Source organism: Aphis gossypii, chromosome X, assembly GCF_020184175.1.
Source record: "Aphis gossypii isolate Hap1 chromosome X, ASM2018417v2, whole genome shotgun sequence".
Lineage (NCBI taxonomy): Eukaryota > Metazoa > Arthropoda > Insecta > Hemiptera > Aphididae > Aphis > Aphis gossypii.
This window is the reverse complement of record NC_065533.1, coordinates 19,006,406-19,023,335: the sequence shown is the minus strand read 5'-3', so window position 1 is coordinate 19,023,335 and position 16,930 is coordinate 19,006,406. Positions and strand designations below refer to the sequence as shown.

General features: G+C 24.4%; 1 protein-coding gene across 1 annotated transcript; it reads left to right on the top strand.

Annotated features, from left to right (window-relative positions):
* The first annotated feature begins 622 nt into the window (after positions 1–622).
* Positions 623–2,462, top strand: LOC114123639 (uncharacterized). Its single transcript, XM_027986687.2, has 3 exons — positions 623–926; positions 1,349–1,838; positions 2,261–2,462. Exons 1-3 carry the CDS (start codon positions 623–625, stop codon positions 2,460–2,462), a joined length of 996 nt encoding a protein of 331 aa, XP_027842488.2.
* Positions 2,463–16,930: the final 14,468 nt, after the last annotated feature.

Here is a 16,930-nt window from a genome sequence, read left to right as displayed (position 1 = left end):
TGATTAACCAACATCGTGTAACAGACATTTTATTTCATTACTGTGTGGTGTAGTGTATACAATTATTAATCTTTTATGAATCCCAATCAATCTAATAATGAATTTCCTGGTACTATAACAAATTAATTCTTTTGAAGTATGATATAATTTTACTTAACAGGTGTTTCAGGAAAAATAAACCAGTAAAAAGGTAAAAAAAAAGAAAAAGAAACCCGGCCATTTGGGAAGCGGTTGCGTGTTTCGCAAGAGCTGTTACACAGAATAGATGAAATCAAAAAGGACACTTAATGCAAGGAACGTTTTACTTATTCATTATACAATAATTGTAATTTGTATTAATTGAAACTTTTGTTTTTGTCAATTGTTTATGTGTTTGTCTATTTTAATTTTTACAATGAATATATCAAATACTTCAAAGTATTACATTAAATGTGCGGATTCAAATTGTTAAAACAAACTGGCTCAAAACCTAAAGGTTTTAACTATTTAAATATGTATAATAAAATAAAATAAATGTATTATAGATAAAAATGTAATAAAATAACTAAAAAATAATTCTTAATCACAGCCGTGTCAAGAGAATTGAAAACTGGTATCACAATATCTGATGCTTTCATAAAAAATGGTTAGATCATACGTTAGAAAAACCAAAAAGGGTGATGCATATACCAAAGAAGAACTGTTACAAGCTACAAATGCAATCACAAGCAAACAAATTACCGTCAGCGTTGCTGCCAGATTATACCGGATACCAAGAACGACGCTTTACGATCATATAAATGAACGACGTGGAATGAAGTCTACAACTAAGGGTAGAAATACTGCCTTATTACCTGCTGTTGAAAAAAGTTTGGCTCAATCATTAACCATCATGGACAAGTATGGCCATGGATTAAGTCGAACCGAAGTTTTGACATTTGTTAACCTAACCTAACCTAACCTAACTCAGAACACATTTCATTGTGCGTATTTGTACATACAAAATCCGGATCAGCGTCAGTGTCATCAGAATCATATAATAAATTATCTTCTTCAGTTTCATCTAACCAATTACACACATTTTGTATATTATCAGACATTATAACGCGAAATTATAAAAAAAACTATACGAGAAAAATGCATACACCAACAGTCACGTATGAGCGCGCCGCTACCTTTATCAGAACTGACAAGTTTAATCTATTGTCATGTCAACACAAGACTATGGCCTGGGTTATTTTATTTATAGAAAAGTGCCTAGATAAGATAAGATAAGGTATACGTAGTTTTCAACAATTTAAAATTTAAATTGAAACCAGTGGTAGCTAAACTAATAACGGAATGAGCGCCGCGCTCATACGCGACTTCTGACGGGTTAATGATAATAACTTAGTTACTCCGTTTAAAGGTGGATATCCAGGTCATGATTGGTGGATAGGGTTTTCTTCTCGACACAAATTATCATTAAAAAAATCCCAAGTTGTAGAAAATGCCCGAAAAAAAGCTTGTGATCCATTCATAATTTACAGTTACTTTGATTTATTATGGGAAACAATGACTGATCTTGGTATAGTGAATAGACCAGATCGAATCTGGAATCTTGATGAGACATCGTTTTGTTTAGACCCATCTAAAACCAAAACAGTTGGACCGATTGGTCAACCTAGTACCCGAACCACACATGGCTCTGGGCGTGACAATACATCTGTTTTGATGGCTTGTAGTGCAGATGGTAAAAAAGGGCTCCCTTTGATAATATTTAAAGGCAAAAATATTTGGGACAGGTGGATTACACAACAGTCTGAATTCCCTGACGCTACATATGCCGCCACATCCAATATGGGGGGATGGAACGAGAGGTATTTATAAATTATTTTGAAAAAAGCAAAAATAAGAAATATTTTATTATATTTTAAAATTATTTTTAAAATTATTAAAAACAATATTTTTTGCTCTCGTGTAGATCTAAAATTAGTTGAAATTGCTAGAAACAATAATGTTACAATTATATTATTCCCCCCGCATTCAAGTCACTTGTTACAACCAATGGACTTATCAGTTTTTAAATCAATAAAACCGTATGGGACCAACGATTATGTTCATGGAACCGACGTCATCAAGGTCACAGGCTTCCCAAACAAGATCTCTCTAGAATTATATGCAGTATTTGGGCACAATTAGACACAAAAATAATAGAAAATGGGTTTAGAAAAGCAGGTATTTATCCCTTTAACCGAAATGCAGTTGATAAATCTAAATTTGACCCTATAAGTCTAAGTAGGTGGGAAGTTAGTAACACCCAAGTAAATAACCAAACTACTGATAATCAAACTTCAACAACCGAAATGTATAATGACTTAGTTATCTATAATGAAGCTTCAACATCAACATGTATAGCCAGCAATAACAATTTCAACTCAAATCAAGCTTCAACGTCAGCTGAAAAAAATGCAGAAAGAGAAACAGAAACAGAATCTATATAGCAGGAATTTTTCAAGGTTCCTTGAATTTATAACCTTAAATATGTACTATATCCAATAGAATCTTCGTTAAATTCAATATTTTTCTGGAATTTTCCAAGATTCCTTGAATTTATAACCTGAAATATGTATTATATCCTATAAAATCACAATTAATTAAATTGTTTTCTGGAATTTTCCAAGTTTTCTTGAATTTATAACCTTAAATATTTTTTATTATTCCTTGAATTTATAACCTTAAATATGTATTATATCCTATAAAATCACAATTAATTCCATTGTTATCTGGAATTTTCCAAGGTTCCTTGAATTTATAACTTTAAATATGTATTATATCCAATAGAATCTTCGTTAAATTCAATATTTTTCTGGAATTTTCCAAGAGTCCTTGAATTTATAACATGAAATATGTATTATATCCTATAAAATCACAATTAATTCAATATTTTTCGGGATTAATCCAAGATTCCTTGAATTTATAACCTTAAATATGTATAATATCCAAAAAAAAATCATCATTAAATCCATTTGTTTATGGAATTTTCCAATGTTCCTTGAATTTATAACCTTAAATATGTATTATTACCAATAGAATCTTAGTAAAATTCAATATTTTTCTGGAATTTTCCAAGAGTCCTTGAATTTATAACGTGAAATATGTATTCTATCCTATAAAATCACAATTAATTCCATTGTTATCTGGAATTTTCCAAGGTTCCTTGAATTTATAACTTTAAATATGTATTCTATCCTATAAAATCACAATTAATTCCATTGTTTTCTCAAATTTTCCAAGGTTCCTTGAATTTATAACCTTAGATATGTATTATATCCTATAAAATCACTATTTTTTCCATTTTTTTCTGGAATTTTCCAAGGTTCCTTGAATTTATAACCTTAAATATGTATTACATCCAAAAAAATCACAATTAATTCCATTATTTCTCAAATTTTCCAAGGTTCCTTGAATTTATAACCTTAAATATGTATTATATCCTATAAAATCACAATTTTTTCCATTTTTTTCTGGAATTTTCCAATGTTCCTTCAATTTATTACCTTAAATATGTATTATGACCAATAGAATCTTAGCAAAATTCAATATATTTCTGGAATTTAAAATGATTCCTAGAGTTAATAACCTTAAATATGTATTACATCCAAAAAAATCACCTCTATAACCATTTTTTCTGGAATTTTTCAAGGTTCCTTGAATTTATAACTTTAAATATTTATTATATCCAATAGAATCTTCGTTAAATTCAATATTTTTCTGGAATTTTCCAAGAGTCCTTGAATTTAAAACCTTAAATATGTATTATATCTTATAAAATCACTATTTTTTCCATTTTTTTCTGGAATTTTCCAAGATTCCTTGTTTTATAACCTCAAATATGTCTTATTACCAATAGAATCATCGTAAAATTTAATATTTTTCGGGATTAATCCAAGATTCCTTGAATTTATAACCTTAAATATGTATTATATCTCATAAAATCACAATTTTTTCCATTTTTTTCTGGAATTTACCAATGTTCCTTCAATTTATTACCTTAAATATGTATTATTACCAATAGAATCTTAGTAAAATTCAATATATTTCTTGAATTTTCCATGATTCCTTGAGTTTATAACCTTAAATATGTATTACATCCAAAAAAATCACCATTAAATCTATTTTTTCTGGAATTTTTCAAGGTTCCTTGAATTTATAACTTTAAATATGTATTATATCCAATAGAATCTTCGTTAAATTCAATATTTTTCTGGAATTTTCCAAGAGTCCTTGAATTTATAACATGAAATATGTATTATATCCTATAAAATCACAATTAATTCCATTGTTTTCTCAAATTTTCCAAGGTTCCTTGAATTTATAACCTTAAATATGTATTATATCCTATAAAATCACTATTTTTTTTTTTCCATTTTTTTTTTTTTCCATTTTTTTCTGAATTTTCCAAGGTTCCTTGAATTTATAACCTTAAATATGTATTACATCCAAAAAAAATCACAATTAATTCCATTGTTTTCTCAAATTTTCCAAGGTTCCTTGAATTTATAACCTTAAATATGTATTATATCCTATAAAATCACAATTTTTTTCCATTTTTTTCTGGAATTTTCCAATGTTCCTTCAATTTATTACCTAAATATGTATTATACCAATAGAATCTTAGCAAAATTCAATATATTTCTGGATTTAAAATGATTCCTAGAGTTAATAACCTTAAATATGTATTACATCCAAAAAAATCACCTCTATAACCATTTTTTCTGGAATTTTTCAAGGTTCCTTGAATTTATAACTTTAAATATTTATTATATCCAATAGAATCTTCGTTAAATTCAATATTTTTCTGGAATTTTCCAAGAGTCCTTGAATTTAAAACCTTAAATATGTATTATATCTTATAAAATCACTATTTTTTCCATTTTTTTCTGGAATTTTCCAAGATTCCTTGAATTTATAACCTTAAATATGTATTATATCTTATAAAATCACTATTTTTTCCATTTTTTTCTGGAATTTACCAATGTTCCTTCAATTTATTACCTTAAATATGTATTATTACCAATAGAATCTTAGTAAAATTCAATATATTTCTTGAATTTTCCATGATTCCTTGAATTTATAACATGAAATATGTATTATATCCAATAGAATCTTCGTTAAATTCAATATTTTTCTGGAATTTTCCAAGAGTCCTTGAATTTATAACATGAAATATGTATTATATCCTATAAAATCACAATTAATTCAATATTTTTCGGGATTAATCCAAGATTCCTTGAATTTATAACCTTAAATATGTATAATATCCAAAAAAAAATCATCATTAAATCCATTTGTTTATGGAATTTTCCAATGTTCCTTGAATTTATAACCTTAAATATGTAATATTACCAATAGAATCTTAGTAAAATTCAATATTTTTCTGGAATTTTCCAAGAGTCCTTGAATTTATAACCTTAAATATGTATTATATCCTATAAAATCACTATTTTTTCCATTTTTTTCTGGAATTTTCCAAGATTCCTTGTTTTATAACCTAAAACATGTCTTACTACCAATAGAATCTTCGTTAAATTCAATATTTTTCTGGAATTTTAAAAGAGTCCTTGAATTTATAACCTGAAATATGTATTCTATCCTATAAAATCACAATTAATTCCATTGTTATCTGGAATTTTCCAAGGTTCCTTGAATTTATAACTTTAAATATGTATTATATCCTATAAAACCACAATTAATTCAATATTTTTCGGGATTAATCCAGGAGTCCTTGAATTTATATTCTTAATATGTATTATATCCAAAAAAACTTCATCATTAATTCCATTGTTTTCTAGAATTTTCAAAGGTTCCTTGAATTTATAACCTTAAATATGTATTATTACCAATAGAATCTTAGTAAAATTCAATATATTTCTGAAATTTTCCAAGAGTCCTTGAATTTATAACCTGAAATATGTATTATATCCTATAAAATCACAATTAATTCCATTTTTTTCTGGAATTTTCCAAGGTTCCTTGAATTTATAACTTTAAATATGTATTATATCCAATAGGATCTTCGTTAAATTCAATATTTTTCTGGAAATTTCCAAGAGTCCTTGAATTTATAACATGAAATATGTATTATATCCTATAAAATCACAATTAATTCCATTGTTATCTGGAATTTTCCAAGGTTCCTTGAATTTATAACTTTAAATATGTATTATATCCAATAGAATCTTCGTTAAATTCAATATTTTTCTGGAATTTTCCAAGAGTCCTTGAATTTATAACATGAAATATGTATTATATCCTATAAAATCACAATTAATTCAATATTTTTCGGGATTAATCCAAGAGTCCTTGAATTTATAACCTTAAATGTATATATCCAAAAAAAATCATCATTAAATCCATTTGTTTATGGAATTTTCCAATGTTCCTTGAATTTATAATCTTAAATATGTATTATTACCAATAGAATCTTCGTTAAATTCAATATTTTTCTGGAATTTTACAAGAGTCCTTGAATTTATAACCTGAAATATGTATTCTATCCTATAAAATCACAATTAATTCCATTGTTATCTGGAATTTTCCAAGGTTCCTTGAATTTATAACTTTAAATATGTATTATATCCAATAGAATCTTCGTTAAATTCAATATTTTTCTGGAATTTTCCAAGAGTCCTTGAATTTATAACATGAAATATGTATTATATCCTATAAAATCACTATTTTTTCCATTTTTTTCTGGAATTTTCCAAGGTTCCTTGAATTTATAACCTTAAATATGTATTACATCCAAAAAAATCACAATTAATTCCATTGTTTTCTAGAATTTTCAAAGGTTCCTTGAATTTATAACCTTAAATATGTATTATTACCAATAGAATCTTAGTAAAATTCAATATATTTCTGAAATTTTCCAAGAGTCCTTGAATTTATAACCTGAAATATGTATTATATCCTATAAAATCACAATTAATTCCATTTTTTTCTGGAATTTTCCAATGTTCCTTCAATTTATTACCTTAAATATGTATTATTACCAATAGAATCTTAGTAAAATTCAATATATTTCTTGAATTTTCCATGATTCCTTGAGTTTATAACCTTAAATATGTATTACATCCAAAAAAATCACCATTAAATCTATTTTTTCTGGAATTTTTCAAGGTTCCTTGAATTTATAACCTTAAATATGTATTATATCCTATAAAATCACAATTAATTCCATTTTTTTCTGGAATTTTCCAATGTTCCTTCAATTTATTACCTTAAATATGTATTATTACCAATAGAATCTTAGCAAAATTCAATATATTTCTGGAATTTTAAATGATTCCTTGAGTTTATAACCTTAAATATGTATTACATCCAAAAAAATCACCTCTATATCCATTTTTTCTGGAATTTTTCAAGGTTCCTTGAATTTATAACTTTGAATATGTATTATATCCAAAAGAATCTTCGTTAAATTCAATATTTTTCTGAAATTTTTCAAGGTTCCTTGAATTTATAACTTTAAATATTTATTATATCCAATAGAATCTTCGTTAAATTCAATATTTTTCTGGAATTTTCCAAGAGTCCTTGAATTTAAAACCTTAAATATGTATTATATCTTATAAAATCACTATTTTTTCCATTTTTTTCTGGAATTTTCCAAGATTCCTTGTTTTATAACCCTAAATATGTCTTATTACCAATAGAATCATCGTAAAATTCAATATTTTTCGGGATTAATCCAAGATTCCTTGAATTTATAACCTTAAATATGTATTATTACCTATAGAATCTTCGTTAAATTCAATATTTTTCTGAATTTTCCATGATTCCTTGAGTTTATAACCTTAAATATGTATTACATCCAAAAAAATCACCATTAAATCTATTTTTTATGTAATTTTTCAAGGTTCCTTGAATTTATAACTTTAAATATGTATTATATCCAATAGAATCTTCGTTAAATTCAATATTTTTCGGGAATTTTCCAAGAGTCCTTGAATTTATAACATGAAATATGTATTATATCCTAAAAAATCACAATTAATTCCATTGTTTTCTCAAATTTTCCAAGGTTCCTTGAATTTATAACCTTAGATATGTATTATATCCTATAAAATCACTATTTTTTCCATTTTTTTCTGGAATTTTCCAAGGTTCCTTGAATTTATAACCTTAAATATGTATTACATCCAAAAAAATCACAATTAATTCCATTATTTCTCAAATTTTCCAAGGTTCCTGAATTTTATAACCTTAAATATGTATTATATCCTATAAAATCACAATTTTTTCCATTTTTTTCTGGAATTTTCCAATGTTCCTTCAATTTATTACCTTAAATATGTATTATGACCAATAGAATCTTAGCAAAATTCAATATATTCTGGAATTTAAATGATTCCTTGAGTTAATAACCTTAAATATGTATTACATCCAAAAAAATCACTCTATACCATTTTTCTGGAATTTTTCAAGGTTCCTTGAATTTATAACTTTAAATATTTATTATATCCAATAGAATCTTCGTTAAATTCAAATTTTTCTGGAATTTTAAAAGAGTCCTTGAATTTAAACCTTAAATATGTATATATCTTATAAAATCACTATTTTTTCCATTTTTTTCTGGAATTTTCCAAGATTCCTTGTTTATAACCTCAATATGTCTTATTACCAATAGAATCATCGTAAAATTTAATATTTTTCGGGATTAATCCAAGATTCCTTGAATTTATAACCTTAAATATGTATTATATCTCATAAAATTACAATTTTTTCCATTTTTTTCTGGAATTTACCAATGTTCCTTCAATTTATTACCTTAAATATGTATTATTACCAATAGAATCTTAGTAAAATTCAATATATTTCTTGAATTTTCCATGATTCCTTGAGTTTATAACCTTAAATATGTATTACATCCAAAAAAATCACCATTAAATCTATTTTTCTGGAATTTTTCAAGGTTCCTTGAATTTATAACTTTAAATATGTATTATATCCAATAGAATCTTCGTTAAATTCAATATTTTTCTGGAATTTTAAAAGAGTCCTTGAATTTATAACCTGAAATATGTATTCTATCCTATAAAATCACAATTAATTCCATTTTTTCTCAATTTTCCAAGGTTCCTTGAATTTTAACCTAAATATGTATTATATCCTATAAAATCACTATTTTTTCCATTTTTTTCTGGAATTTTCCAAGGTTCCTTGAATTTATAACCTTAAATATGTATTACATCCAAAAAAATCACAATTAATTCCATTGTTTTCTCAAATTTTCCAAGGTTCCTTGAATTTATAACCTTAAATATGTATTATATCCTATAAAATCACAATTTTTTCCATTTTTTTCTGGAATTTTCCAATGTTCCTTCAATTTATTACCTTAAATATGTATTATGACCAATAGAATCTTAGCAAAATTCAATATATTTCTGGAATTTAAAATGATTCCTAGAGTTAATAACCTTAAATATGTATTACATCCAAAAAATCACCTCTATAACCATTTTTTCTGGAATTTTTCAAGGTTCCTTGAATTTATAACTTTAAATATTTATAATCCAATAGAATCTTCGTTAAATTCAATATTTTTCTGGAATTTTCCAAGAGTCCTTGAATTTAAAACCTTAAATATGTATTATATCTTATAAAATCACTATTTTTCCATTTTTTTTCTGAATTTTCCAAGATTCCTTGAATTATAACCTTAAATATGTATTATATATCTCATAAAATCACAATTTTTTTCCATTTTTTCTGGAATTTACCAATGTTCCTTCAATTTATTACCTTAATTATGTATTATTACCAATAGAATCTTAGTAAATTCAATATATTTCTTGAATTTTCCATGATTCCTTGAATTTATAACATGAAATATGTATTATATCCAATAGAATCTTCGTTAAATTCAATATTTTTTTGGAATTTTCCAAGAGTCCTTGAATTTATAACATGAAATATGTATTATATCCTATAAAATCACAATTAATTCAATATTTTTCGGGATTTTCCAAGATTCCTTGAATTTATAACCTTAAATATGTATAATATCCAAAAAAAATCATCATTAATCCATTTGTTTATGGAAATTTCCAATGTTCCTTGAATTTATAACCTTAAATATGTATTATTACCAATAGAATCTTAGTAAAATTCAATATTTTTCTGGAATTTTCCAAGAGTCCTTGAATTTATAACCTTAAATATGTATTATATCCTATAAAATCACTATTTTTTCCATTTTTTTCTGGAATTTTCCAAGATTCCTTGTTTTATAACCTAAAATATGTCTTACTACCAATAGAATCTTCGTTAAATTCAATATTTTTCTGGAATTTTCCAAGAGTCCTTGAATTTATAACCTGAAATATGTATTCTATCCTATAAAATCACAATTAATTCCATGTTATCTGGAATTTTCCAAGTTCCTTGAATTTATAACTTAAATATGTATTATATCCAATAGAATCTTCGTTAAATTCAATATTTTTCTGGAATTTTCCAAGAGTCCTTGAATTTATAACATGAAATATGTATTATATCCTATAAAATCACAATTAATTCAATATTTTTCGGGATTAATCCAAGAGTCCTTGAATTTATAACCTTAATATGTATTATATCCAAAAAAACTTCATCATTAAATCCATTTGTTTCTGGAATTTTCCAATGTTCCTTGAATTTATAACCTTAAATATGTATTATTACCAATAGAATCTTAGTAAAATTCAATATATTTCTTGAATTTTCCATGATTCCTTGAGGTTATAACCTTAAATATGTATTACATCCAAAAAAATCACAATTAATTCCATTGTTTTCTAGAATTTTCAAAGGTTCCTTGAATTTATAACCTTAAATATGTATTATTACCAATAGAATCTTAGTAAAATTCAATATATTTCTGAAATTTTCCAAGAGTCCTTGAATTTATAACCTGAAATATGTATTATATCCTATAAAATCACAATTAATTCCATTGTTTTCTGGAATTTTCCAAGGTTCCTTGAATTTATAACTTTAAATATGTATTATATCCAATAGAAACTACGTTAAATTCAATATTTTTCTGGAATTTTCCAAGAGTCCTTGAATTTATAACCTTGAATATGTATTTATATCCATAAAATCACAATTAATTCCATATTTCTGGAATTTTCCAAGGTTCCTTGAATTTATAACTTTAAATATGTATTATATCCAAAGAATCTTCGTTAAATTCAATATTTTTCTGGAATTTTCCAAGTCCTTGAATTTATAACCTTAAATATGTATTATATCCTATAAAATCACTATTTTTTTCAATTTTTTCTGGAATTTTCAAGGTTCCTTGAATTTATAACCTTAAATATGTATTACATCCAAAAAAATCACAATTATTCCATTGTTTTCTGGAATTTTCAAGGTTCTTGAATTTATAACCTTAAATATGTATTATTACCAATAGAATCTTAGTAAATTCAATATATTTTCTGAAATTTTCCAAGAGTCCTTGAATTTATAACCTGAAATATGTATTATATCCTATAAAATCACATTAATTCCATTTTTTCTGGAATTTTCCATGTTCCTTCAATTTATATTACCTTAAATATGTATTATTACCAATAGAATCTTAGTAAAATTCAATATATTTCTTGAATTTTCCATGATTCCTTGAATTTATAACCTTAAATATGTATTACATCCAAAAAAATCACAATTAATTCCATTGTTTTCTGGAATTTTTCAAGGTTCCTTGAATTTATAACTTTAAATATGTATTATATCCAATAGAATCTTCGTTAAATTCAATATTTTTCTGGAATTTTCCAAGAGTCCTTGAATTTATAACATGAAATATGTATTATATCCTAAAAAATCACAATTAATTCCGTTGTTTTCTGGAATTTTCCAAGGTTCCTTGAATTTATAACCTTAAATATGTATTATATCCTATAAAATCACAATTAATCCATTTTTTTCTGGAATTTTCCAATGTTCCTTCAATTTATTACCTTAAATATGTATTATTACCAATAGAATCTTAGCAAAATTCAATATATTTCTGGAATTTTAAATGATTCCTTGAGTTTATAACCTTAAATATGTATTACATCCAAAAAATCACCATCTATATCCATTTTTTCTGGAATTTTTCAAGGTTCCTTGAATTTATAACTTTGAATATGTATTATATCCAAAAGAATCTTCGTTAAATTCAATTTTTCTGAATTTTCAAGGTTCCTTGAATTATAACTTTAAATATGTTATTATATCCAATAAATCTTCGTTAAATTCATATTTTTTTCTGGAATTTTCAAGAGTCCTTGAATTTATAACCTTAAATATGTATTATATCCTATAAATCACTATTTTTTCCATTTTTTTCTGGAATTTTCCAAGATTCCTTGTTTATAACCTAAATATGTATTATTACCAATAGAATCATCGTAAAATCCATATTTTTCGGAATTTTCCAAGATTCCTTGAATTTATAACTTTAAATATGTATTATATCCAATAGAATCTTCGTTAAATTCAATATTTTTCTGGAATTTTCCAAGAGTCCTTGAATTTATAACCTTAAATATGTATTACATCCAAAAAAATCACCATTAAATCTATTTTTTATGTAATTTTTCAAGGTTCCTTGAATTTATAACTTTAAATATGTATTATATCCAATAGAATCTTCGTTAAATTCAATATTTTTCGGGAATTTTCCAAGTGTCCTTGAATTTATAACATGAAATATGTATTATATCCTAAAAAATCACAATTAATTCCATTGTTTTCTCAAATTTTCCAAGGTTCCTTGAATTTATAACCTTAGATATGTATTATATCCTATAAAATCACTATTTTTTCCATTTTTTTCTGGAATTTTCCAAGGTTCCTTGAATTTATAACCTTAAATATGTATTACATCCAAAAAAAATCAATTAATTCCATTATTTCTCAAATTTTCCAAGGTTCCTGAATTATAACCTTAAATATGTATTATATCCTATAAAATCACAATTTTTTCCATTTTTTTCTGGAATTTTCCAATGTTCCTTCAATTTATTACCTTAAATATGTATTATGACCAATAGAATCTTAGCAAAATTCAATATATTTCTGGAATTTAAAATGATTCCTAGAGTTAATAACCTTAAATATGTATTACATCCAAAAAAATCACCTCTATAACCATTTTTTCTGGAATTTTTCAAGGTTCCTTGAATTTATAACTTTAAATATTTATTATATCCAATAGAATCTTCGTTAAATTCAATATTTTTCTGGAATTTTAAAAGAGTCCTTGAATTTAAAACCTTAAATATGTATAATATCTTATAAAATCACTATTTTTTCCATTTTTTTCTGGAATTTTCCAAGATTCCTTGTTTTATAACCTCAAATATGTCTTATTACCAATAGAATCATCGTAAAATTTAATATTTTTCGGGATTAATCCAAGATTCCTTGAATTTATAACCTTAAATATGTATTATATCTCATAAAATTACAATTTTTTCCATTTTTTTCTGGAATTTACCAATGTTCCTTCAATTTATTACCTTAAATATGTATTATTACCAATAGAATCTTAGCAAAATTCAATATATTTCTGGAATTTTAAATGATTCCTTGAGTTTATAACCTTAAATATGTATTACATCCAAAAAATTCACCATTATATCCATTTTTTCTGGAATTTTTCAAAGTTCCTTGAATTTATAACTTTAAATATGTATTATATCCAAAAGAATCTTCGTTAAATTCAATATTTTTCTGAAATTTTCCAAGAGTCCTTGAATTTATAACATGAAATATGTATTATATCCTAAAAAATCACAATTAATTCCATTGTTTTCTCAAATTTTCCAAGGTTCCTTGAATTTATAACCTTAAATATGTATTATATCCTATAAAATCACTATTTTTTCCATTTTTTTCTGGAATTTTCCAAGGTTCCTTGAATTTATAACCTTAAATATGTATTACATCCAAAAAAATCACAATTAATTCCATTGTTTTCTGGAATTTTCCAAGGTTCCTTGAATTTATAACCTTAAATATGTATTATATCCTATAAAATCACAATTTTTTCCATTTTTTTCTGGAATTTTCCAATGTTCCTTCAATTTATTACCTTAAATATGTATTATGACCAATAGAATCTTAGCAAAATTCAATATATTTCTGGAATTTAAAATGATTCCTAGAGTTAATAACCTTAAATATGTATTACATCCAAAAAAATCACCTCTATAACCATTTTTTCTGGAATTTTTCAAGGTTCCTTGAATTTATAACTTTAAATATTTATTATATCCAATAGAATCTTCGTTAAATTCAATATTTTTCTGGAATTTTCCAAGAGTCCTTGAATTTAAAACCTTAAATATGTATTATATCTTATAAAATCACTATTTTTTCCATTTTTTTCTGGAATTTTCCAAGATTCCTTGAATTTATAACCTTAAATATGTATTATATCTCATAAAATCACAATTTTTTCCATTTTTTCTGGAATTTACCAATGTTCCTACAATTTATTACCTTAAATATGTATTATTACCAATAGAATCTTAGTAAAATTCAATATATTTCTTGAATTTTCCAAGAGTCCTTGAATTTATAACCTGAAATATGTATTATATCCAATAGAATCTTAGTAAAATTCAATATATTTCTTGAATTTTCCAAGAGTCCTTGAATTTATAACCTGAAATATGTATTATATCCTATAAAATCACAATTAATTCAATATTTTTCGGGAATAATCCAAGAGTCCTTGAATTTATAACCTTAATATGTATTATATCCAAAAAAAATTCATCATTAAATCCATTTGTTTCTGGAATTTTCCAATGTTCCTTGAATTTATAACCTTAAATATGTAATATTACCAATAGAATCTTAGTAAAATTCAATATTTTTCTGGAATTTTCCAAGAGTCCTTGAATTTATAACCTTAAATATGTATTATATCCTATAAAATCACTATTTTTTCCATTTTTTTCTGGAATTTTCCAAGATTCCTTGTTTTATAACCTAAAACATGTCTTACTACCAATAGAATCTTCGTTAAATTCAATATTTTTCTGGAATTTTAAAAGAGTCCTTGAATTTATAACCTGAAATATGTATTCTATCCTATAAAATCACAATTAATTCCATTGTTATCTGGAATTTTCCAAGGTTCCTTGAATTTATAACTTTAAATATGTATTATATCCAATAGAATCTTCGTTAAATTCAATATTTTTCTGGAATTTTCCAAGAGTCCTTGAATTTATAACATGAAATATGTATTATATCCTATAAAATCACAATTAATTCAATATTTTTCGGGATTAATCCAGGAGTCCTTGAATTTATAACCTTAATATGTATTATATCCAAAAAAACTTCATCATTAAATCCATTTGTTTCTGGAATTTTCCAATGTTCCTTCAATTTATTACCTTAAATATGTATTATTACCAATAGAATCTTAGTAAAATTCAATATATTTCTTGAATTTTCCATGATTCCTTGAGGTTATAACCTTAAATATGTATTACATCCAAAAAAATCACAATTAATTCCATTGTTTTCTAGAATTTTCAAAGGTTCCTTGAATTTATAACCTTAAATATGTATTATTACCAATAGAATCTTAGTAAAATTCAATATATTTCTGAATTTCCAAGAGTCCTTGAATTTATAACCTGAAATATGTATTATATCCTATAAAATCACAATTAATTCCATTTTTTTCTGGAATTTTCCAAGGTCCTGAATTTATAACTTTAATATGTATTATATCCAATAGGATCTTCGTAAATTCAATATTTTTCTGGAATTTCCAAGAGTCCTTGAATTTATAACATGAAATATGTATTATATCCTATAAAATCACAATTAATTCCATTGTTATCTGGAATTTTCCAAGTTCCTTGAATTTAAACTTTAAAATGTATTATATCCAAAAGAATCTTCGTTAAATTCAATATTTTTCTGGAATTTTCCAAGAGTCCTTGAATTAATAACATGAAATATATTATATCCTATAAAATCACTATTTTTTCCATTTTTTTCTGGAATTTTCCAAGGTTCCTTGAATTTATAACCTTAAATATGTATTACATCCAAAAAAATCACAATTAATTCCATTGTTTTCTAGAATTTTCAAAGGTTCCTTGAATTTATAACCTTAAATATGTATTATTACCAATAGAATCTTAGTAAAATTCAATATATTTCTGAAATTTTCCAAGAGTCCTTGAATTTATAACCTGAAATATGTATTATATCCTATAAAATCACAATTAATTCCATTTTTTTCTGGAATTTTCCAATGTTCCTTCAATTTATTACCTTAAATATGTATTATTACCAATAGAATCTTAGTAAAATTCAATATATTTCTTGAATTTTCCATGATTCCTTGAGTTTATAACCTTAAATATGTATTACATCCAAAAAAATCACCATTAAATCTATTTTTTCTGGAATTTTTCAAGCTTCCTTGAATTTATAACTTTAAATATGTATTATATCCAATAGAATCTTCGTTAAATTCAATATTTTTCTGGAATTTTCCAAGAGTCCTTGAATTTATAACATGAAATATGTATTATATCCTAAAAAATCACAATTAATTCCGTTGTTTTCTGGAATTTTCCAAGGTTCCTTGAATTTATAACCTTAAATATGTATTATATCCTATAAAATCACAATTAATTCCATTTTTTTCTGGAATTTTCCAATGTTCCTTCAATTTATTACCTTAAATATGTATTATTACCAATAGAATCTTAGCAAAATTCAATATATTTCTGGAATTTTAAATGATTCCTTGAGTTATAACCTTAAATATGTATTACATCCAAAAAAATCACCTCTATATCCATTTTTTCTAAGAATTTTTCAAGGTTCCTTGAATTTATAACTTTGAATATGTATTATATCCAAAAGAATCTTCGTTAAATTC